General features: G+C 53.4%; 2 protein-coding genes and 1 non-coding gene across 8 annotated transcripts; all 3 read right to left on the reverse strand.

Annotated features, from left to right (window-relative positions):
* Window positions 1-643: 643 nt before the first annotated feature.
* On the reverse strand, window positions 644-9,013 carry Dapk3 (death-associated protein kinase 3). 5 transcript variants are annotated; one of them, XM_006240991.3, is made up of 9 exons: window positions 8,724-8,943; window positions 8,014-8,112; window positions 3,306-3,666; window positions 3,098-3,227; window positions 2,963-3,011; window positions 2,580-2,606; window positions 1,812-1,964; window positions 1,302-1,347; window positions 644-1,217 (listed from the first exon to the last, which is right to left on the reverse strand). In XM_006240991.3, exons 1-9 carry the CDS (start codon window positions 8,732-8,734, stop codon window positions 699-701), a joined length of 1,395 nt encoding a protein of 464 aa, XP_006241053.1. In that variant the 5' UTR covers window positions 8,735-8,943; the 3' UTR covers window positions 644-698. The 5 variants fall into 5 exon arrangements, with proteins under 5 accessions (XP_006241053.1, XP_017450588.1, XP_006241055.1 ...); XM_017595099.3 differs by having other exon boundaries at window positions 8,836-8,874; XM_006240993.4 differs by having other exon boundaries at window positions 8,617-8,765.
* Window positions 9,014-9,576: 563 nt separating this feature from the next.
* On the reverse strand, window positions 9,577-21,996 carry Eef2 (eukaryotic translation elongation factor 2). Of its 2 annotated transcripts, XM_063263119.1 has the most exons (13): window positions 21,391-21,996; window positions 20,221-20,454; window positions 14,914-15,285; window positions 13,825-14,039; window positions 13,481-13,662; window positions 12,789-13,000; window positions 12,418-12,596; window positions 11,971-12,329; window positions 11,688-11,883; window positions 11,355-11,613; window positions 10,812-11,273; window positions 10,412-10,727; window positions 9,577-10,179 (listed from the first exon to the last, which is right to left on the reverse strand). In XM_063263119.1, the coding sequence occupies exons 3-13, from the start codon at window positions 14,914-14,916 to the stop codon at window positions 9,986-9,988; spliced, it is 2,577 nt and encodes an 858-aa protein (XP_063119189.1). In that variant the 5' UTR covers window positions 14,917-15,285; window positions 20,221-20,454; window positions 21,391-21,996; the 3' UTR covers window positions 9,577-9,985.
* Window positions 12,663-12,726, reverse strand: Snord37l (small nucleolar RNA, C/D box 37 like). Its single transcript, XR_005487673.1, has one exon. It is a non-coding gene; the product is annotated as a small nucleolar RNA SNORD37 (small nucleolar RNA).
* Window positions 21,997-22,722: the final 726 nt, after the last annotated feature.

Here is a 22,722-nt window from a genome sequence, read left to right on the forward strand (position 1 = left end):
AGACCAGGCTGGCCTTGAATTCACAAAGATCTGCCTCCCCAGGCCTGTACCATCCCACCTGGCTTCTCTAGAAGCTGGTGTTCGGAAGGTATTGGATCCCCAATCTTGACCTACATGTGGGTGAGGGTGGGAAAGGGTTTGGGACTCACTGCGAGGTCAGCCAGCGTGCTGACTCTGGGACTGCCACCGGCTCTCTGCTGCCGCCTCACGGTGGCTGTGCACACAGAGCGTCCGTAGGTGGGGCCTGAACGCCGCAGGTAGAGAGCCGGTTATTGGTCACCATATACAAGCGATCCCCAGGGAGAGCAGATCAGGCAGGACCTGCTCAGCTAAGAGCAGGGTGGTGTCGGAAACTGCCTCAACCTCCACGAGCAGGGATGACAGGTGCATAGCGTTTACCTCTTACCAAACACTGTCCTCGAGGTCCCCCCACCCCCTAGGTGTGTCCATTTAGGAGCTGTGTGATACTGCGGGTCCCCACTGAGTTTCAGCTTTACCAGTATGTGAACTGTGGGTGGCAACCACCCATGTGTGGTGTAGCACAGCCATGTTCTCCAGTGGGCCCGTTGGCGGCGTAGAGGAGCACCTACGGTGGGGTTCCCCGTTCCCACCCATTCTGCGGGGCGTAAAAGACACGCGGCAGTGCGTGGAAAGTAGCTTTATTCTGGGGATGGGCCGAGATCTGGGGGTGTCGCAGCCTAGCGCACGCCGCACTCGGCCTGCAGCCGCTCCTGCTCCAGCGCGCGTACCAGATCGCGCACGAACTGCACCTCAGCAGCCACCTGTGCGGCTAGCGCGTCGTAGCGGTTCTCAAGGCGACACAGGCGACGTTTCAGGCCACCAGCGCCCAAGAGCGCTGCCCGTGCCTCCTCCTGCGCGCGCGTGCGCAGAGCCTCGGTGCGACCCAGCTCCGTGCGCAGGCGTCGCAGGTCGCGGCCTAGCCCGGCGCTCCCGTCGCGGCAGCGCGCCTCCCGCTGTTCCGCAGCCACGCGCAGCGCGCACACGCGCTCCCGGCACTGCCGCCGGCCCCGCTGCAGCTCGCGCAGCCCCTGCTCCGCCGCCGCCACGTCCTCCAGCACGCGCGAGAAGCGCTCGAAGCTGGCGTAGCTCGTGTTTCGCGGCATGCTTGAGTGCGACTTGAGACTGTACTCGCGCAGGCGCGCCGCGCGCAGTCGGCGTCGCTCTGGCTTCCGGGCGCCGTCCTCACGCCGGCGAACCTGTGAGGAGCAGAGCTGCGGCAGGGGGGCCACGCCGACAGCCCTCCCACCTGCCAGCTGGATCCCGGAGTCCCGAGGCCTCACCTTGATCCAGGAATGCTCCAGGCTCTGTGCGATGGTCATCCTCCTCCTGCGGGGTGGGGCGGGTCAGCTCTCTGGTAACTGCACCCACGGGACCCCGCATGACCCCAGCCTTCCACAAGTGTCCTTTCCCAGTGTGTGAAGAAGTCTGACAAGCTGTAGCCCTATCACCCCTAAAGCCCCCGGTCCCCCGTCCCGGGGTAGTCTTGTTCCACCACCGTGGTGAGGTTCTAAGAGCAGTATTTGTGTAGGGTTTTAAGATTTGTGGTCACTTGTGCCCAGAGGTCCTGGCTTAGCTGGCCACGGAGGGTGTAAAGACTGGTGGTGAACCAGACACCCAGCACCCAGGAGGCTGAGGTAGCCTGGGCTACAGAAGACCCTGCTTTAAAAATACAACAAAAAATACCCCCATCCCCCCGCAAAAAAAAAAAAAACAAAAAAAACAAAAAAACAAACAAACAAACAAACAACTGGTGTGGCCAGCCTCTGAGGCTGCCACCATGGTCTGCCTACTTGGGATCTTTGACCAGCAGCCTTCGGATGAAGTCCTTGGCCAGTTCACTGGTGCTGCTGAAGTACTCTTCATCAAAGTCATAGTTCACAGCCGAGATGTTTGTCAGCGTTTCCTGCTTGGTCTCCCCCAGGAATGGGGACGCCCCGCTCAGGCTGTAAGAAGACAGGGCATATGGCCAGCCAGGGAGGGGACAGCTGACACCCCACACCCCTCTACAGGTTATCTGGGAATAGGGGCCTCAATTGAGCGTCTGCCTGATTTAGGCAGGCCTGTGGGATGTTGATGACTGGTGTGAGTGGGCTGTGTCCACTGTGAGCGACGCCAGTCTAGAGAGCACACGCACTCCCAAAAAAACCGCAGGCTGAGCGGGCCAGTAAGCAGTCCCTCCACAGTTCCTGCCTCCCACTCTCCTTCTGCCCTGACTACCTCCAAGGACTGTGACCCGGTTGTGTAAAGGGAAAACCCTTTCCACTTTTCCAAGGTGGGTCTGCTCTAGGGAAGGGGGTGAGCAAACCCTACATCAGGGTTGACAATCCTTATTGAGGAGCTAGGAATGTGCCACAGCCTAGAATCCTTCAGTGAGGTCGTGGTCAGGGGTGGGGCTAGGGGCGTGGTCGGGGTGGGCTAGGAGCGTGGCCAGAGGCATAGCCAGTGTTCCCCAGGGAGATCTCTCAGCCCCAGTGTTTGCAGTTTGCAGAGGTGCCAGCCCTGATCCCTGGGCCTCTAGCAGGTACAGTCTGAGGCCCCTGCCCATCTCAGGCACTCACAGGATGTAGGTGATGACGCCGATGCTCCTGCAAAGGGCAGAAAAGTCTGGTCAGAATGGCCTTGGCAGCACTCCACCCCAGGACATAGGGCCCCACTCTAGGGTGTTGTCAGTGTCAACCACAGGGTTGCCTGAGCACCTGGGCAGCCAGGACAGCAGAACCTCAGGACCCTATCCGACGACAGCAAGCCCCGTGTGACTGAGCAGAGCCCATGTAGTCTGATAGGTTGGGGTCTGAGCAGGGGGTCTCAGCCCTTCCATGCTGCTGTCTAGGGCCCACACCCTCACTAGCTGAATAAGGCCCACAGGTTGGGAACAGTTAGGGGAGCACGGGAAGCACGGGAGAGAATGGAGCAGGGCAGGGCCTCTGCCAACCCCACTCACCACATATCAGCTTCCAAGCCAAGTGGTTCATAGTTTACAATCTCAGGGGCTGTGGAAGACAGGATTGTTGAGGCAGGTCAGGCCAAGGCCGTGCAGAATCTACCCTATCGGGTGGTGCCCACACCTGCCCCTCACCGACGAACTCTGGCGTGCCAAAGATGTTCTTGAACTCGCTACCGGCCTCGATCCTGTGCGCGATGCCAAAGTCGATGAGCTTAATGCGTGGGCTGGCTGCATGCTTGTCCAGCAACATGATGTTCTCCGGCTGCGAGAGGGCGGGTGTGTGTGTGTCTCCCTTGGTTATCCCTGCCCCTCCCTCCCCACGCCCACTCACACAAGCTACCTTCAGGTCAAAGTGCGCGATGCGCTTGGAGTGCAGGTAGTGGACACCGTCCAGGATCTGCTTGAGGAACTGCGTGGCCTCATCCTCTGTCAGTGACTCCTTCTCAGCCAGAAAGTCGAAAAGTTCGCCGCCGGACACCAGCTCCAAGATCAGCACCACATCTGTCTTGTTCTCGAACACATCGTGCAGCGTGATGATGTTGGGGTGGCGGATCTCGCGCAGGATGCTCACCTCGCGCTCGATCTCCTCACGGCTCACACCGCGCCGGCTGGACGGCAGGCGCCGCTTCTTTATGAACTTGGCCGCGTACTCCATGCCGGTGCCCTTCTGCTGGCACTTGCGCACGATGGCGAACTGGCCGCTGTGGGGGAAGGAACAGCTAAGCGCTGCAGACCCAGAGGAAGGCAGGACTCTGTACCCCAGCCTCTGTGCATCTGTTCCCAGGTTTCCCACAACAACAGAACTGCCCAAAGAGCCTCATGACAGACACTTGGGGATTGCCTTGAGGGAGAGGACGCTGGCCCGGCACCGGGGACCCAAGAACAGTCAAGTGAGGTTAATCCCGTGCTGAGGGAGAGAAAGAAGGAGGTCTGAGAGGGAGTCCAGCTGCCCTGAGGGGCGAGCTCCAGGTTCAGTAAGACACCTTGTCTCAAAAAAAAGTGACATAAAAATGGTATCCCTCACACAGGCACGGTGAGCATGCCTTTAACGCAGGAGCAGAGGCAGGAGCATCTCCACTCAAGCCCAACTGCTGTGGGCCCATCCTCTTCCCGCCCCCCGCCCCGAACTGGGGACAGAACCCAGGGCCTTGTGCTTGCTAGGCAAGCACTTTACCACCGAGCTAAATCCCCAACCCCCATGTACCCATCCTCTAAAGTGAAAACCTACCCTGGAGAGCAAGGCTCCTGAAAACAGAGAACATCTCAGCAGTTTCAGAAAATCCCTGAAGCCGACCAAATGTACTGCTCCTCTCCCCGTATAAAACAAGCAAATCCAAAAAACCCACATAAACAGTAAGGACTTGGACTGACTCAGACCAGCCAGGCTGCCTGGGAGAGCATTAGGGAACCCAGTTACCCCAGAAGGAGGATACCCATAATGGAGCTGCCAGTTTGCTGTACAGTTTGCCCTGGGGGCCCAGGTTTCTGAGCTGTCACCCATTCTGGGGTGGGCCTTGGTGATGCAGCTGTCTGCGTCATTTCTCCTCCCAATAAGATTCACCCCTGGACTCTGGTGGTGTCTTGCCTTGGCCTGCCATTGGCTCCCTATCTGTGGTAAGTTGACGATTCCACCCTGCCCAGGAATAGAGCTGCATACCACCAGTTTAAGCTACTAGACTTCTCGTCTCAACAGCCGAACCTTACCACGTAACCTAGGCTAGCCTCAGCGTCCTGAGGGCTGGGAAGGCAGAGACTGTGATCATACCAGTTTTGTTTTTTAACAAATTACCTTTGGCTATTGGTTCTTTTGTTTTTAGAATGAGAAAAAGTCTGGTCACAGGAGCCAGGCTGGCCCTCACCTCCAGAGCCCACATTCTCACAGCAGCTGGCACAACAGCATGTCTTCCCAGAACCTCAAATCATAAATGGGTGGACTGGAGAGATGGCTCAGGGTTAGAGCACTGGCTGCTCCTCCAGAGGTCCTGAGTTCAATCCTCAGCAACCACCTGGTGGTTCACAACCATCTGTGATGGGATCTGATGCCCTCTTCTATCACGTAGGCATACATGCAGGCAGAACACTATATATATAATAAATGTCTTTTAAAAAAAACAAGATGCCTATCATCCTAGTACTAGGGACATAGAGGTGGGGGAATCAGAAATTCAAGGTTATCCTTGGCTACATGGTGAGTTTGAGGCTAACCTGGGCTACACGAGACACTGCCTCATACACCATGGAGCTGGTGAGGTGACTCAGTGGGTGAAAGCAGCAACATAGAAAACCACAAAGTGGGAGGAGAGAACTGACCACGCCTGGCTTAGATGTATGTATTCACAGGCGGAAGGATCTCTGTGAGTTCAAGGCCAACCTCATCTACATATCAAGTTCTAGCATAACCAGTGCTACAAAACAAAATCCAAAACCAATCAAAAAGAAAACCCAAGTGGCTATTCCTGAGAACCTGAGTATCTGTGAAGAGGATTTGGCGTGTGTGTAGCCGTCCACAGTGGGGGGACCGAATGCACCAGGGGAAAGAGGCCTGGAGAGCATCTGTAGGCACTGTCCTGCACCCTGACCAGGACCGACTCCAGCAGCTCATGGGAGAGCGGGGTCACAGAGAGGTCCGAGGGACATGACCTCCTCCAGCGGGTGCTAACTGGCTTCATGCTGCAATGCACGCAAGGGCTGCACATATGCAATGGCCCTGTGAGGCAAGTGCCACCACCATCCCCACCTCAGCCAAGGACAGTGTTCGGCCACTGCCACACAGAGCAGCACAAAGCTGGAGCTGTACCACAGGCAGGCAGCTGTCGCTACAGGTCCAGTACCTGGCTCTGGCCTACGATGCCCCAGAGCCATGGTGTGTGTCCCACACGTGCACCCGGCCCGCAGACGCAGTAGCTCAAAGGCCCCACATGACCACCAAGAACCCAGATGAGCAGCATACCTCACCTTCCAGCAATGACTGATGGATGCAATGGGACAGTGTCCATCCTGTCTGTGTGTCTGTCTGTCTCTGCAGGAATGACCACATTCAAGGCTACTCAAGGACAGGCAGAGCTGGTGGAGTCATGGCAGGTATGATGCAGCCTCAGCAGCCTCCCCTCATCCACACTGTCCTTAGCTTCCCAAGGCTGACGTTGAATTCACTCCCTAGCTGATCCTGGTCCTCTTGTGCCTACCCCACCATACCTGCTTATCTGCTTATCTAGAATGGACACCTGACAGCAGCCCTGACTTCTGCTCATGCACCTGGGACCGCAAGCCACCCTCTGACCTCCACACAAGTCCTATGGCTGCTACTCACATACGTACAACAAATGTCTCTTAAAAATGAACAAATAAGGGGCTGGAGAGATGGCTCAGTGGTTAAGAGCACCGACTGTTCTTCCAGAGGTCCTGAGTTCAAATCCCAGCAACCACATGGTGGCTCACAGCCATCTGTAATGAAAGCTGGAGCTCTCTTCTGGCCTGCAGGCATACACGCATCAGAACACTGTACATATAATAAGTCTTTTTAGAAATTAAAAAACAAAAGCACAGAGATCCAGACAGTGAGTGTACACTGCGGTATACACCATAAACACTCTTTGGAAATTACACTGGACGGCATGTGTGGGCTACACACAAACACACCCTCATTTGCTAGGTGAGCATCAACGCCTGTGAGGTGCTCAGAATCCCAGAACCACCCTCAAGGTGTGACAGGAAGGGCTAAATCGCCCATGCCCCCCTCTGGTGCTGAGAAGGCCTCTATTTACTTCCATACAAGTTTTACCCACAGGGACCAGCGGGGGTGGGATGGGGGTGGGTGGCAGACTCCTGGAGCTGGAGTCACAGCCATGAGCCTCCATGGGACTGCTGGGAATGCAACTTGGGTCTTCTGCAAGAGCAGCTGGTGCCGTAACCGCTGAGCCATCTTTCCAGTTCCCCATCTTATTTTTCAGTCTGAGTCTCACATCCCCGGCCTGGGATGTCTCTACTTCCCTAGCAGCGAGCTCATAGATGTGACTAGCACATGTGACTCTTTGTGTGCATGACACAGCTGGAGCACTGCTGGGGTGGCAGACACCCCCAGCCTGAGCTAAGAAGAGACAGTGCATCTGCCTGAGGGTTGGCCAGGGCGAGCAGTTCAGGCTCCCCAGGCTCCCTTTAGCCGGCCTTATACCAAGGGTCATTTACATTCCAGGAGGGTGACATCATAGGGCGGGTCTTGATGTTCCCAGAAGTCTGGCCAAATAAGGTCTGAAGCCCCTCGGAAGGAGGAAGGGTCTGCTGTGAGGAGGAGGGAGTGGGAGGTGGGAGGGATCTATGAGAACTGGCCTAGAAAGAGAATCCAAACAGAAAATGATCTCCTCAACTTCACACCCGCACACCGGGAGACACCCTTGGAGCAGCATACCATGGACAGAACTGAAGAAAAAAAGGGAGACCCAGCGTTGACCCACATGGGTAATAATAACATCAAAGAAGCTCAAGACCAGCCTGGGCTACAATGAGACCCCGCCTCAAAAACAAACAGAACAACCAAGGCCGGGGGTGGGGGTGGGGTGGGGGTGGGCTTGCGCTCCTTTAGCTCCAGCACTTGGGAAGCAGAGGCAGGTGGATCTCTGTGATTAGCAAGCTCCAGACCAGCCAAGCATACATAGCAGGACAGGGGGGAAAAAAAAACAAACTTAGAAAAATCCCATAGCAGACAATGCTCTCAGCCACTGTCTCTGGCTCAAGGGTAGCATCCAGAAGCCTCCGTGTCTCTCTCTACAGCTCACAGGGGACACAGGAAAAAAGAAACTCAGGTCCTGGGGCTGGGGATTTAGCTCAGTGGTAGAGCGCTTACCTAGGAAGCGCAAGGCCCTGGGTTCGGTCCCCAGCTCCGAAAAAGAGAACCAAAAAAAAAAAAAAAAAAAAAAAAAAGAAACTCAGGTCCACTGCCATCTGGGGCTCTGAAGCTCAGTGGTACCACCAGCAAACTTGCGGTCACTGCTTCAAGATACAGAGGACAGGAAGGACAGAGTCACCCCCCACCAACCCACCACACCACTCACCTGCCAAGCTCCTCTCCCATCTCATAATGGTCCTCAACGTCCTCCTGCCTGAACGTGGACATGGCGCTGTCCTTCTGCAGGATTCTGGGGACACAGGAGCTGGGGGGACAGAGGAAAGAAATGCTTATCACAGATCTAACTTCCTCCAAGAGGCTCCCCCAGCATATATGACACTCAATGCCCCTACCCACAATTTGGTCATGGTAGAGCAAACCTGACACCCCAGCACTGGGGAGGGGAGAGCTGTAAGGACAGGAGTTCAAGGGCATCCTCAAATACTTGGTGAGTTACAAGCCAGCATAGGCTCCAATGAGACCAACTCAAGTGACCAGAGAGATGGCTCACATGTAAGAGTGTGGGCTGTCCTTGCACAGTACCTGAGTTTGGTTCCCAGTGCCCGTGATAGGTGGCTCACTGGTACCTAGATCTCCTGCGCTTGCCTGGTGACTTCTAACACCGTCTTCAGGCACCTCAGGTACCTGCAGGCACTGTAACATCCCTCTCAGAAACAAGCACAGATATAACTAAAAGAAGCAGAACATCTCTCAAGCAGTACATATATACAAAACTATAAAACAGAGTATAGTGTCGTGTGCCCTTTACCCTAGCACTCAGGAGCCTGAGGGAGGATTAACCAGAATTCCAAATCAGCGTGGGGTTCTCAACACTCTTCCACAGCGTCTGGCTCTTGGGGTTCCCAGCTTCCTCACTTGTCAATCATGCCCACCCGAACCCCGGAACTCAGGAGTGTCGCCGGAAACCTAACGCATGCGTAGCAGCGGTGCCGGTCCTAGAGGTCCACCCCTCGAGGTTGGAGCTTACGGAGACAGCCATGCCCTTCGCGGGTCCCCTCCCCTCGTTCACGCCCTCGCCGCGAGTCCCCTGAATCCCGACACACCGTCCCGGACCCAGCCCATTCGTACCGTCCTCAGCCCGCGAGTCCCCGCCCAGCGCCAGCGAGGCCCCCGCGAGAGCCTCCGGTGCAAACCCTGCGGGTTCATCTACGCATGCGCCGACTGCGTTGCGACACGCCCCCAAAACTAGGAAGCCTGTGCTCACTGGATCACGTCTCACCCGGAAACTGGATGCCCCCACTCATTGGCTACCATCCGACCTATCGGCGTAACTGGGCGTTGACTGGTGACGCCACCACGCTAGGCTAGACTCCGGTGCTCATTGGCCCACTGGACAATTCACAGGAACTCTCGAAATTGCCCTCAGGAAAACACGCCTTTATTGGGCCGATGTCTCCTTACTCTCATGTGATTGGCTAACGCAATGAGACTGAAGGCCAATGACCTGGAGCCGCGTGTGTCAAAGACCAGTCTCCTGGATGTCTATATGGAGTTGGTCCAAGGTTGAGAAACCTTGGGAGTGGAGCACTATGAACTCAGTTTGGAATAAAAATCAATTTTGTCACCAAGACACAGGTTAGCAAAGGGTGTTAACACTGCAAGTCACCCTTAGTAAGGAAACCAGGAGCCTTGTGGGAGAAGCCAGACACCCTCTAAGGTAGAGGTACCCGGAAGGGGCGCACAGCACAGGATTGAGGAGCCCATAGGGTTCAACCACAGAAGAGTTTATTACTCCAATGATTCGCACAGCTGGGTTGCAGGTCTAAGGGTTGCCTGCCTTCCTGGAGGCACTCCCCCACTTCCCCCTCTGGGGGAATTACACTTGGCCATGGACCCCATAAACCTCTGAATGCATTTATTTAGAATTTTGGACATCTGCGTTATTTCCCTCTGAAAATGCTAACCACCGTGTGCTGCCCACCCCACGGCCTGCCAGTCCAGCCTGCAGAGGGCCATTCACGCTGCCTTGTAATTCCGAAATAAATAGAATTGGTAGCAAGTGAGTGCTGAGTGATGTCAGGATGGCCCCAGCAGCCTCCAGAGGGGCACTGTGGGGACAGTCTCAAGGTGTCTTCTGATGGGCGGGCACTGTGCAGCGTGTGGCAGTACCAGGCTGCCTACAGTTTGTCCAGGAAGTTGTCCAGCGCTGGGATGCCCTCCTTCAGGCCTTTGCGCTTGCGGGTCTCAGCTACAACTTGGCTGGGGCGGCTGCTGTTGTCAAAGGGGTCCCCAGGCAGGATCTGCCAGTGGTCAAACACACACTGGGGGAAGGCCTGGCCACCAGTGTTGGATCGAAGGTCGGCAGTGAAGCCTACAGACAGAAGACAGGAGGCTCATTAAGTAGCCTAGGCCTTTAGGTATCTTCCCTGGGGCATGCTTGGCTGTCCTGTCATCCCTCCCGGGGAGGCTTTCCAGGTTAGCTCTGGATTTCCTGGCCACCCCTAACTAGTTTGGCATTGGAGAAAGAATTCTGCCCCTCTGGCTCCTCACCCACCCCCACAGGTTTCCCGGTTATCAGCAAACTCCAGGGACCAGACACTCACCAAAGGATTCATTGACAGGCAGGTAGGCCTTGACCACGAACATGGGGGTCCCAGCTACCTGGGACTCCTCAAAGACATGGCCACGCTTCCTGTTCAGGACACCATAGATTCCGCCCACCACTTGCTCAGGACACTGAATCTCCACCAGGTAGATAGGCTCCATGAGGCGGGGCTGTGCAGTCAGCACACTGGCATAGAGGCAGCGGCGCGCTGTGGGGATGATCTGACCACCTCCTCGGTGGATGGCATCAGCATGCAGGGTCACATCATGGACATCAAATCGCACACCACGCATGTTCTCCTCACAAAGAGCACCCTGCAAAGAGCTGTATGTCAAGCCCCCCAGCAGCCCTCAGGAACTAACACCCAGAGCACCCAGGCTCACCCACCACTCACTCACCTCCTTAGTGGCCCACTGGAATCCAGCCACCACACTGTCCTTGATCTCATTCAGGTACTGCACACCCTTGGTGATGTCGGTGAGAATGTTGGGACCAGTGCCATCAGGTCCAAAGCACCAGATCTTGCGGGCTTCAGCAACATCCCACTCATACTTTTCGGCCAGGTAACGGGCACGCGCCTTGAGCTCCTGGCGGGCAGATACCTCACCCTTATCGATGTCCTCTGCTAGGCCATCAGGGAAGGGCCTGGCCTTCATGTACAGCCTGTTGTGCTTGTTTGGGGACTTGGAAAGACAGAGCACGTTGGACTCCTCACTGACTGTCTCCCGGTAGGACACGACAGGGTCAGATTTCTTGATGGGGATGCAGGCATGGTCCTCCTCCAGGTCCTTAAGGCAGATCTCCAGGTGCAGCTCTCCAGCACCAGCAATGATGTGCTCCCCAGACTCCTCGATGATGCACTGTGGGGACAGTTGTCAGCAACCCCCCTTCCCCAGGCATCCCCTCTAACCCCAGCAAGCCTGTGAGCTAGTGGCACATACCTGCACCATAGGGTCAGACTTAGCCAGCCGCTTCAGCCCCTCCACCAGCTTGGGCAGGTCAGCTGGGTTCTTGGCCTCCACTGCCACCCTGACGACAGGGCTGACGCTGAACTTCATCACCCGCATGTTGTGAGCGTGCTCAAAGGTAGTGATGGTGCCGGTCTTCACAAGGAACTGGTCCACTCCGACCAACCCCACAATGTTGCCACAGGGCACATCCTCAATGGGTTCCACATAGCGGCCCATCATCAGAATGGTCCTAAAGGGAAGGCAGATGTCAAAGGACTCTCCTGGAAAGCAGCCAGGGCTCAGGAGAGTAAGGACAGTACCCACCTCTGGATAGGCTTCAGGTACAGGTCCTCCTTCTTCCCAGGTGTATAGTTGGGGCCCATGATCCGGACCTTCAGACCTGTGGACACCACCCCAGAGAACACTCTACCGAAGGCATAGAAGCGGCCTTTGTCAGATGTTGGCACCATCTTGGAGATGTACATCATTAGGGGGCCTTTGGGGTCGCAGCTCTTAATACCTAGGAGAGGTGGGAACCCACATCAGCCAATTGCTAAGGCTGGGAAGGCCCAGGGCTGAGCAGGACGACCGCACGGTTGGTTCATACCCATGGCGGCCTCGTCATCAGGTGGGCCCTCGTACAGCAGCTCACAACGGTACTTCTGTGCAGTGACCGGGGACGGCAAGTGGATGGTGATCATCTGTAGCAGGGCGTCACCAGCAGGCAGCCAGCGACGCATCACAGCCTTCAGCAGTGGTTTGCCCTCCTTGTCCTTGTCCTCACTGTCCAGCTTGATGTCCAGCTTCTCGATCAGCTTGGCTGTCTCCTCCTTCCTGAAGTTCATGATGGCATCAAACACCTTGAAGATGGGGTCCAAGATGAGCTGGCAGAAGGTGCGGGGAAGTTTCTTCCCGTCTGGGCTATTGGCTGACTTGCTGAACTTGCCGTTGGCCGGGTCAAAGTACCTAGCACAGAGAGGTCACATAGCATCGGCACATGGCACAGACATAGGTGATGGGTGGCACCGGAGGCTGTCCCATGCCCTGTTCTTACCGGTCTCCCCACAGCTTCTTCATCATGTCTTCTACCTTCTTGGCCCGCTCAGCTGCACCCAGCTGGCCCTCACCCTTGGCTGCAAACTTGGCCACATACATCTCTGCAAACTGCTTCAGTGTGAAGGCCCACCCATGCAGGCCAGAGCCAAAGCCTACAGTGCCCAGGACAGGATCGATCTGAGGAGGAAAGCAGCAATTAGCCAGCAAAGTTGGCTAGCAGCCAGCCCAGCCACAAGCCCACAGCCTCAGACACTGAGTTTCTTCAACAGACATCAGGTCAAAGTGAAGAATTTCCGTCATCATGTGTGGGCCCAGGGATTCCCAGGGAGCACAGCCCTGACCGCTCCCCCCAGAAGAGTAGCTTCACACCATGATATTGCCCATGGGTCCACTCTCGCCCTCGCCATAGGTGGAGATGATGACATTGACGTTCTCCACGATGCGCTGGAAGGTCTGGTAGAGCTCCTCAGGCTCCAGTTGCAGTTCCAGCAGGGCCCGGTCCATCTTGTTCATCATCAGCACGGGCTTGATGCGCTCAGCGATGGCCTGCCGCAGCACTGTCTCTGTCTGCACACAGACACCTGCGGGAGTGCAGGGACTGCTCAGCTATGCACACTCCCAAACCTTGCACAGTACAGGCAGTGATGACCAACACAGCTGTCCTCCATGCCAAGACCCGAGTGGGCTTGTCTAAGAACCTGCTTAGGCATTCACCAGGGTGCACAGTGGTGGTCCCCAGCAGGCACAGCTGCAGGTGCTGTTCCCAGCCTGGACCTTCCTGAGAGCATGAGCCTCATGCTACTAGCCCTTCTCACCTTTCCCAGACAGGCCTTGGTGGCCCTGGACCTAGAGATCAACGTACCTCACAGTGCTGGAATTAAAGGTAACTGCTACTACATGCAGCTGGACCTCACCGCCATCCTGCCCAGACATACATGGGGACCACCATGCCCAACTTCAGATAACAGCTCAATTCACCCTCACCTTGAGCAGAATTTGTCTTTGCCACTACTGTACCATGAAAAGAGCCGTCTATAACAGTGCCCACCAACATGGCTTACCAGACACACAGTCCACCACCACCAGTGCTCCATCAGTGACACGCAGAGCAGCGGTCACCTCTGAGGAGAAGTCCACATGACCTGGAGAGTCAATGAGGTTGATGAGGAAGCCCGAGCCATCCTTGCTCTGCTTAATGAAGTTCAGGTCGTTCTCGGAGAGCTCATAGAAGAGGGAGATGGCACTAAGGGGGGGAAAGGGGACGTCAGCCCAGACATGGCCACCAGATGAAACCGCTCCTGGGTCCCTTCACCCCACAGCACCACTGGTAGCCAATCATCAGGCTGGTGGACATATCTCATCTACACGGGCTGGGGGATGAGGGACCCCTCCCCCTCACACTCACGTGGACTTGATGGTGATGCAGCGCTCCTGCTCATCCTTTCGAGTGTCAGTGAAGCGTGTCTCCCCGGCTCGGGCAGAGGCGATGATGCCAGCCTTGCACACAAGGGAGTCGGTCAACGTGGACTTGCCGTGGTCCACGTGAGCGATGACTGACATGTTCCGGATGTTGGCTTTCTTGTCCATGATGGCACGGATCTGATCTACTGTGAAGTTCACCTGTGGTGGGGGAAGGGCGGTCAGGACTGATTCTGGGAACTCGGGTCGATAGCACCCCATTGTGGGGTTCCAAAGAGCTGTCTCCCCAAAACTGGCGCTCATTCGACTCACACCTACAAGCCTACCACCTAAGAAGCATCAAGAGTCACCAGATGTGTCAGGAACCCAACCCTAACCAAAATGACAACTAGAACAAGAGTACCAGGGAGCCTAGGCTGAGACCGCACCACGTAATCAACGCCAAGCTGGACTGCCACCCCAGCAGTCCAACAATGCAGGCGACAGGGGGCCCGCACGAGATGGGGCCCACACAGGCCGACAAAACCTCGCCTGCTACACACTGCCAACCCGCCTTGTGCGCCAAGGTCAAATGCTGGGATCAAAGGCCACAATAGGCCCCTAGGCCCATGAGCCATTTTCTCAGCTTGGAGGGGACCGGTTCCATTGTGCGGACCAAGGAAGGAGATAAAGGCCAGGGCGGAAGACGCTCAGCTCACTAGAGGTCTCCATGTGAGCCACCCCTGCAGGCTGTCACTTCCCGGGAGCACCATCACCCTGTCACCATGGGCACAGGGCTATACAGCATTATGTCCGCTGCCACATCAGCAAACGCCGCCCCTCCCACAGCCACCCCAGCGTTCTCGGAAAGGAGAGCTGGACGAAGGAATTAGAGAAAACACTCCAACTTCAGGAGGCCGACACTCCCAAAGACGGGCAGAGGAGGTGCAGATATGGCGCCGCGAGCCGACCACGTCCCGCCACCCATGCAGAGGCAGCCATGTCTCCTTTCTTTTCCGGGTCCCGCTCCGGCCACCTCCCGCTGCCCCGAAGACTCGTCTCAGTCCCCAAGTCTTGCCGCGCCGCGGACACTCACCATGGTGGCAGATGGCGTCGGATTCTCAAATACAGAGGTGAACAGGGAAGCGCGCCGACGATGGCGGCGGCTGCGGCGGAAGAGACCGCTGACGTCAACGCCCGGCCTTTTATAGGTCGACGCCGGTTGGGCACGTCACGTGACGGCGCGGGTGCTCCTCCGGCCTGGTTGGCTGGGACCCAGCTATGGACGGGTGTGCACATGCGCAGAGCTCTACCTTTCGGGCTTAACACTTGAACTGCCTTGGGAGTGGCTGCGGCGCGGCTGGGGCGTGGCCAGCTCGGTCCTTGGACCCAAGGCAAAGATCCAGGGGTCGGTTTTTAAACGTAGATTCTTCGGAACACAGTTACTTCCAAGATTTTCCTTGAAAACCTTGTAAGTCAATAAAAAGGACTTTGAAATTCGGACCCGTCAGTGGGTTGGGCCTAGGTTTGAGACTGTTATGTAATTTGACACCTCTGGGAAAAGCTGGAGAAAGCGACCCTTAGGGCCACAGATTTATTTCTGCTAAACCTTGCCTGTATTTTTATTACACTTTCTTCCTTGTTTTGGAACCAAGGTCTATGGGTGCAGCCAAGGATGGCCCCAAAACCCGAAGATATGCCTGCCTGAACTGTGCCCAGTTAAAGCGTGTGCCAACACACCTCGCTCTTCTGAAGTTATTTTTTTCCAGAGACATGATCTCTGGTAGAACAGGCTGGCCCTCAACTGGGTTAGCTGTATTGGTTGTCCTTGAATGCCTGATCCTCCTGCGGGCAAGAATGCAACAATAATGATAAAAAACGAAACTCCGTGGTGCACGCCTTTAATCCCAGCACTTAGAAGGCAAAGAAAGGAGATCTTTGTTCAAGGCTAACCTGGGCTACAGAGTGATTTCCAGAAGAGACAGGTCTAGACCGGAAAACCCTGTCTTAAAAACAAACAAACAAATAAATAGACGGATAGATCAGCGCGTGGAGCTCGGCTGGTGGCAGCCAGCTGTCAGCCCACCACTGCCTGGCAGACGGAGGCTGGGGTAACAAGAACTCAAGGCCATTCTTCCTTACACAGTGGATTCTAATATGCCATCCTGGGTTACAGGAGACCTTCTTTGAAAAACAAAATGAAACAAAACCTGTTGTCTCCTAGATTTTTGTCACTTGTCTCCTAATTTTTTGCACCTTTTGACAAGGTTTCTTTCTGTAGCCCATTACTAGCAGCAACCCTTCTGTCTCGCCCCACACCCCATACCTAAACAAAGGACAAAGTGTTTTTTGGGTTTTTTTTTGTTTTTTTTTTTTTTTTTTGAGTCCTCCACACTGGCAGTGCCGCGTGCGTCCAGCAGGAGGCGCCGCAGGACCGCGAGCGAGGCTGTCCCCGCCTGACCCTGGGCGCGCAGCCTTCTGCACACAATAGATGCTCATTGTTCGGCGTTCGACCCTTGCTGACTACCTCCCCTGGGGGAAGCCTTGTTCCAAGTTCCCTCAGTTTCAGCAAGGGGATACATCTTTCCCTTCCAGGCTCCTCCAGGAGGGGAGGTGTCCCAGCCTAAAATAAGTAAATTAAGCAATGCGGTTTGCGAATCTTGGCTCTAAAATTAACCTGCACCCGCCTCCACCACTGCGGTCTTATTCTGTTTGCTTTATTAAAACGTGATCTCAGTTTCAACAAGAGCACCGCTGAGGCCGGTGACAAGAAACATGTCTGTTGAGTGGCAAGAACGCGGAGCCACCCAAGCAGTGGCAGTCAAGAACTAAGCTCCAGAACTAAGGACCATCTACACCAGAGTATTTGACTCCATTCCAGTCAACTGTTACCCCAGCCAGCGCATGCGCGCTATGGTCGGAAATTTTCCACCCTGATATGTCTGTCTGTCTGTCTATTTTATTGAAGAGCAGAGAGGTCCCTGCAGTGTTAGAAACCCTTGACAGCTCGTTCTAGAGAGAGTGGGGCCTTTGCGACGAGACAGGGCAAATATTCCCAGAGATGGAGCCATCTAGGGCTGGGCCCAGGGTATAGAGCATTTTCCTAGCAGCTGAGAAGCTCATATAAACTGGCGGTGGCAGTGTATGTCTCTCATCCCACCAGCTGGAAACTGGAGGAACAGAAGCACAAGATTATGCTCAGCCGGGGCTGGGGATTTAGCTCAGTGGTAGAGCGCTTACCTAGGAAGCGCAAGGCCCTGGGTTCGGTCCCCAGCTCCGGAAAAAAAGAACCAAAAAAAAAAAAAAAAAAAAAAAAAAAGATTATGCTCAGCCATGTGAGTTCAAGGCCAGCCTGAGCTATATAGAAACATTGTTTCAAAACCTAAAGAGAAAGTTGAAAGGCCAGGTGGTAACAGGCACATGCCTTTAATCTCAGAAAAATAAATGAATAAACAAACAAACAAATAAAGGGGATTGAGGGTGGAGGTGGCTGGCCTAGCCTGCTCTTCCAAAGTGTTCAAAGATGAAAGACTGTGGGAAACTCTTAGCCAACCCTGCTTTCCCAGCAATACTCTCTCAAACTAAAGACTGAGAACACAAATCTGATACCCTCAGATTGACACCAAAACCACAGTGGAAAGGCAAAGCCACTCTGGGAACTTCTCTGAGCCACATATATGTGTGGCACAGACATCGTGCACACATTAATAATAAACAAAGTGTCAATCAAGCTGAGCTGAGCTGAGCAGGTAGAGTATTGACCAAGCAGGTACAGGGCCTGCCTGCCATCTCAAACCCTGCAGGGACCAGGAAGGAAACAGGTGGAAGAAGGGCCAAGAAGATCCCGTCATTCTGGGCTACAGGAGACCCTCGCTCAAAAGGAGTAATTTCACTTTTTGTTTTTGTCTTTTTTTTTTTTTTTTTTTTTTTTTTTTTTTTTTTTTTTTGGAGCTGGGGACCGAACCCAGGGCCTTGCGCTTGCTAGGCAAGTGCTCTACCACTGAGCTAAATCCCCAACCCCTTTTGTTGTTTTTTGAGACAGGGCTTCTCTACCTAGTTCTGGTTTGCCTGAAACTCACTATGTAGACCAGGGTGGCCTCAACTCACAAGACATCTGCCTGCCTCTGATTTGAAACTTCTAGAATCAAAGGTGTGGGCTACCATGCCCAACTAAAATAGAATGTATTTGAAAACAAAACCAAGACAAGGCTTCACTGGGCACCATTGTGGTCTGGCTTGGAATCTCAGACATTCTCCCTGGTTCTGGGCTCCCAGCGTTGGGGCTAAAGGAGTGTCCACTATCAGGACTAAGTAATTAAAGTTCATTTTGGAGAGAAGCAGTTGAATTGCTCTCAGTGGCTGGCCTTCTTGGCAAATTCCTAGAAGCTAGCTAATGAGGGGAAGAGAACAGGGCAATGTTCAGGGCTGAGACAGGGCAAAGGGATTGACAGGCGACTATGGGCATGCGGCCAGAAGCAGGGCATCTAATATCTGCAGAGTTTGCTGCTAGACAGCCATTCAGGATCTGCAGTAATCAGTTTAGGCAGGAGCGGGAGCGAGGCAAGGATGCGGCAGGGAATAGGATCCTTAGACGCAGAAAGGGTTCACTGCGCGTGCGTGGAGGACACGGCGTGTGATACAGCGGTCCCTGCCGGCAGGGCGAACCAACTGCATGGTGCTCGGGTCTGCCTATCCTCCGTGAAGGGGAGAAATATATGATACATTGAGATAAATCAGATTTAAGGTTTGGTCAGAGAAGATGTAGGTTTAAATTCTGGTCTTGCTTTAATGTGCTATGCTATGTGACCTTGGATAAGTTACTGGATGTCTCTGGCCATCCGAGTGAATAATACGAGTGAAATTTCACGGGGTTCTTGTAAGAATGAAGTAGGGCTGGAGAGTTGGCTCAGTGGTTAAGAGCACTGTCTGCTCTTCCAGAGGTCCTGAGTTCAATTCCCAGCAACCACGTGGTGGTTCACAACCATCTGTAATGGGATCCGATGCCCTCTTCTGGTGTGTCTGAAGACAGTGGCAATGCACTCATATAAATAAAGTAAATAAATGATTTTTTAAAAAAGTTTTCTTTCTTTTTTCAAAGATTTATTTATTTATTATATATAAGTACACTGTAGCTTATACGAGCCAATAAATAATTTTTTTTAAAAAAATCAAACAAAAAATAAGGCTTGAGTCATAGCTTAGTTGGTCAAGTACTTGCCATAAAAACAGGAAAATCTGGGTTCAAATCCCAGTTCTTGCATAAAAATCTTCTGCATGCCCTCGGAGAACTTGGAGTTCCACGAGGCTAAACTAGCCTGCCAGTGACCCTTGGAAAATCTCTCGTCTCTTCCTCAAAAAAGTACAAAATATAGATAAAGGAAGACATGATACCAACCTCTGACCCCCACATACACGAATGCCTGCACTGCACGTGCATGTGACAAAGGAAAAAAGCCACAGAGTGATAAAATAGGGTGAAATGCAATGGAACTTAGGCCCACCCGGGATGGGGAGATGGCTATCCAGGTAGGAGAGTGGATCTCCAGGATCTCACAAGGAGCGGAGCGCCCTCTTCTGGACTCCGAGGTCACTGCCCTCATGTGAGTATATTCACACAGAAATAATGAAAGGAATCCTGCAGTGGCGGAGCATTTCATCTCAGCACAAAGGAGGCGCAGGCAGGCAGAGTAGAGTTTGAGGCCAGCCTGGTTTACAAGGCGAGTTTTAGGACTCCCGAGGCAAACCGTGTCTTGAAAAGAAGAAAGAAAAAGACAGTAAAATTAAAATATTAAAAAGAATCTCTGGGCTGGAGAGATGGCTCTCAGTGGTTAAGAGCACTGACTGCGGGGTTGGGGATTTAGCTCAGCGGTAGAGCACTTGCCTAGCAAGCGCAAGGCCCTGGGTTCGGTCCCCAGCTCCGAAAAAAAGAAAAAAAAAAAAAAAAAGAGCACTGACTGCTCTTCCAGAGGTCCTGAGTTCAAATCCCAGCAACCACATGGTGGCTCACAACCATCTGTAATGAGATCTGATGCCCTCTTCTGGTGTGTCTGAAGACAGCGACAGTGTGCTTACATTAAATAAATAAATCTTTAAAAAAAGAAAGAATCTCTTCAGAGCTTATTTATTTATTTATTATATGTAAGTTCACTGTTGCTGTCTTCTTTTAAAGTCTCTAAAAGATGGCCTTCCTCCTCAAGATCCAGTATTCCGCTGTCTTAGACTAGGCCAAGGAGGAAAGAGGAAAAGAGGAAGAACACATCACTCCCCTTATTGGATGGATTATGATCATGTGATATTGGGTGCCTTCAGAGTTCTGGGAAATGTAGTCCATTTTGAAAGGCCAATTAAAAAAAAGAAAACAAACAAACAAACAAACAACCCAAAGGGAAATAGGAAGACAGACCTCTTGAGAGAAGTGTTGTTGTCAAGCTGTAATGATGTTGGTGAGACAGAGAGTTGTTTAGTGGGGAAATCATTTGCTGAACACATAACAGATCGAAGTTCAAATCCTTAAACTATGCAAAAATCCAGATGTGGTGGCTCATCCATCGTTGTAGCAAAGGGGAGGTAGAGACGGGAAGTCATCAGTGGTAACTAATTCAGCACATCCAATGCACGAGAGGTTCTGTGAGAAAACCTGTCCAAAAAACAAAGCGGAAGCCAGGATGGTGGTCACAGCATTCATCCTGTGTGTCACGGAGGCAGAGGCAGGCGGATCTGAGTCTGAGGCCAGCCTGCTACACAGAGTGAGTCCCAGGACAGCCAGAGCCACACAGAGAAACCGTGTCTCCAAAAAACAAAACAAAACAAAACAAACAAAAAAAAAAGAAGCAACAAAAAAAGGGAGTACAGCTCAGAAGAGGTAGGGTGTGTATGACAGTTAGATGAGACTGCTCGAAGATTACAGCACTCTTGCACGAGACTCAGGATCAGTTTCAAACACCCTCATGGTGGCCTACAACCATCTGTAGCCAGTTCCAGAGAGGGTCTGACCTCTGGAGACACCATGCACACAAGTGCACAGACAAACTGAGAGGAAAAAAAAAACACACAATACATAAAACAAATAAATCTTTAAAAAAAAATCAAACAAGAGTACAAAAGGGGCTGGCTGGGTTTGGTTGGTGGAGAGCTTTCTCAGCATCACAGAATAAGGTGTGGTGGGTGAGCCGCGCCTGTCCTGTCAAGCCAGCACTTGGATGCTAGAAGCTACCAGGTGAGCTGAGCTTCATGAGACTGGTTCTCAAAAGAAATCAGTTTTCACTCTACATCTTGTGGGTACTAGGGAGTCACGGGGGGCTTTTTATAGTGAGACCTCAGGCTTGGTAGAGCTCGCTCTCTCTCTCTCTCTCTCTCTCTCTCTCTCTCTCTCTCAATTTAGTTAGAAACAAGAGTAAGGATTGAATGGTTTGCACAGAACCGATCTGAACACACACACACACACACACACACACACACACACACACACACACGAAAGGCTAAGGGGAGAATGTGCAAGCAGAACCCGAATGTGTACTGTACAGGTCCGACAAGGCTCGCACCCCACCGCTACATCGCCACGAGAGCCCTGTACCTGCCAGCTGCCGCTCGAAGGGAACAGGGACACCTGCCCGGCCGCATTCTGTTCATCCCCAGCCTTTTCTTCACAAAAAACGCAAGCGTAAACAAGAGCCATAAAATGCACCATAGCCGGAAGAACATACACCTTTAAGACCACCCTCCTGGCGCTGGACGTGGGCGCGGTCCAGTCCTCCCAATGAAACGGAAGCAAGAGGCCGCGCGGTCCGGGGCTTAAAAACCCAGAGCGGGGCTAGAAGTGGGCGTGGCCTTAGTGCAAGCGTCGAAATCCTGGGAGTTGGGTGGGGCTTGTGAGTACTTAGGACGCCAAGCAGGGCCCCAGAAATGGTGATTGCCCACAAGCCTATTAGGAGTTCGATCCTCGGGACTCATTTTGTGATACCTGGTTAAAGGAGAAAGCAATTCCACCAAATTGTCCTCCGAATTCCACATAGGAGGCTCAGAACGCGTGCACCCACACCCATTCGCGTTAGTCTCCAAACCTGATGACCTGAATTCCATTCCCTGAACCCATATTGTGGAACTATAAACTCCTTAAATTGTCTTTGGACGACCAAAAAATGAGCAAGTTTCCCACAATATATAAATAAAACAGACCACAGGAGAGTGGGCGTGGCCTTGATCACCAAAAAAAAAAAAGGGGGGGGGGCTGCTGGAGGGGCTTCTATGCCCTTAACAAGCGAGACTAGGCTGTGCTTGATTCGGCTGTCTTTAATCCCAATTCTCCGGAAGCTGGAGCAAGCGGATTTCAGTGAGTTTGAAGCCAGCCTGGTCTACAGAGCGAGTGTCACAGAGCCAGGGCGTCATGGTAACCCTGTCTCAAAAAACAAAATTTTAAAACAATTTTAAAAGCCCACAATTGTTGCCACCGCAAGCCAATTTGAAAACGAGGCAGGGGGTCCGGCCTGTGCTCTCTAGAAAAGGTGGGGTCAGTAAGAGCGAGGGAGCACGGCAAAGGGCGCATGGCTCAGGTCTGATCCCCGGTTCATCCCTGGGACCTACACAGTGGAACGAGAGAACCTACTTTCCTAGACTGTTCTCTGACTTTCACACATGTACATACTAAATAAATACAAATACAAAAATTTAGCGGTTTTTTTGAAGCAAGAGAAATGAGGCGGCGGGAAGTGCTGCTATGCCTTTAAGCACCCAGACTCCTCCCCGAGTGGGCGTGGTAGCAGCCAGCGCCTTGAAAAATAACTGTGGGGGCGGGGCTTGGCAATTGTCCGTTGTGATTGGCTAGATCCTCGGGCGGTGGTTCCTGGGGGCGCGTGCGCGCGATGCCTCCTCCCGCCTCTCAGGCGCGGGGGCGTGGAGAAAGGAGCCA

The sequence above is a fragment of the Rattus norvegicus genome, chromosome 7, assembly GCF_036323735.1.
Source record: "Rattus norvegicus strain BN/NHsdMcwi chromosome 7, GRCr8, whole genome shotgun sequence".
Taxonomy (NCBI): Eukaryota; Metazoa; Chordata; class Mammalia; order Rodentia; family Muridae; genus Rattus; species Rattus norvegicus.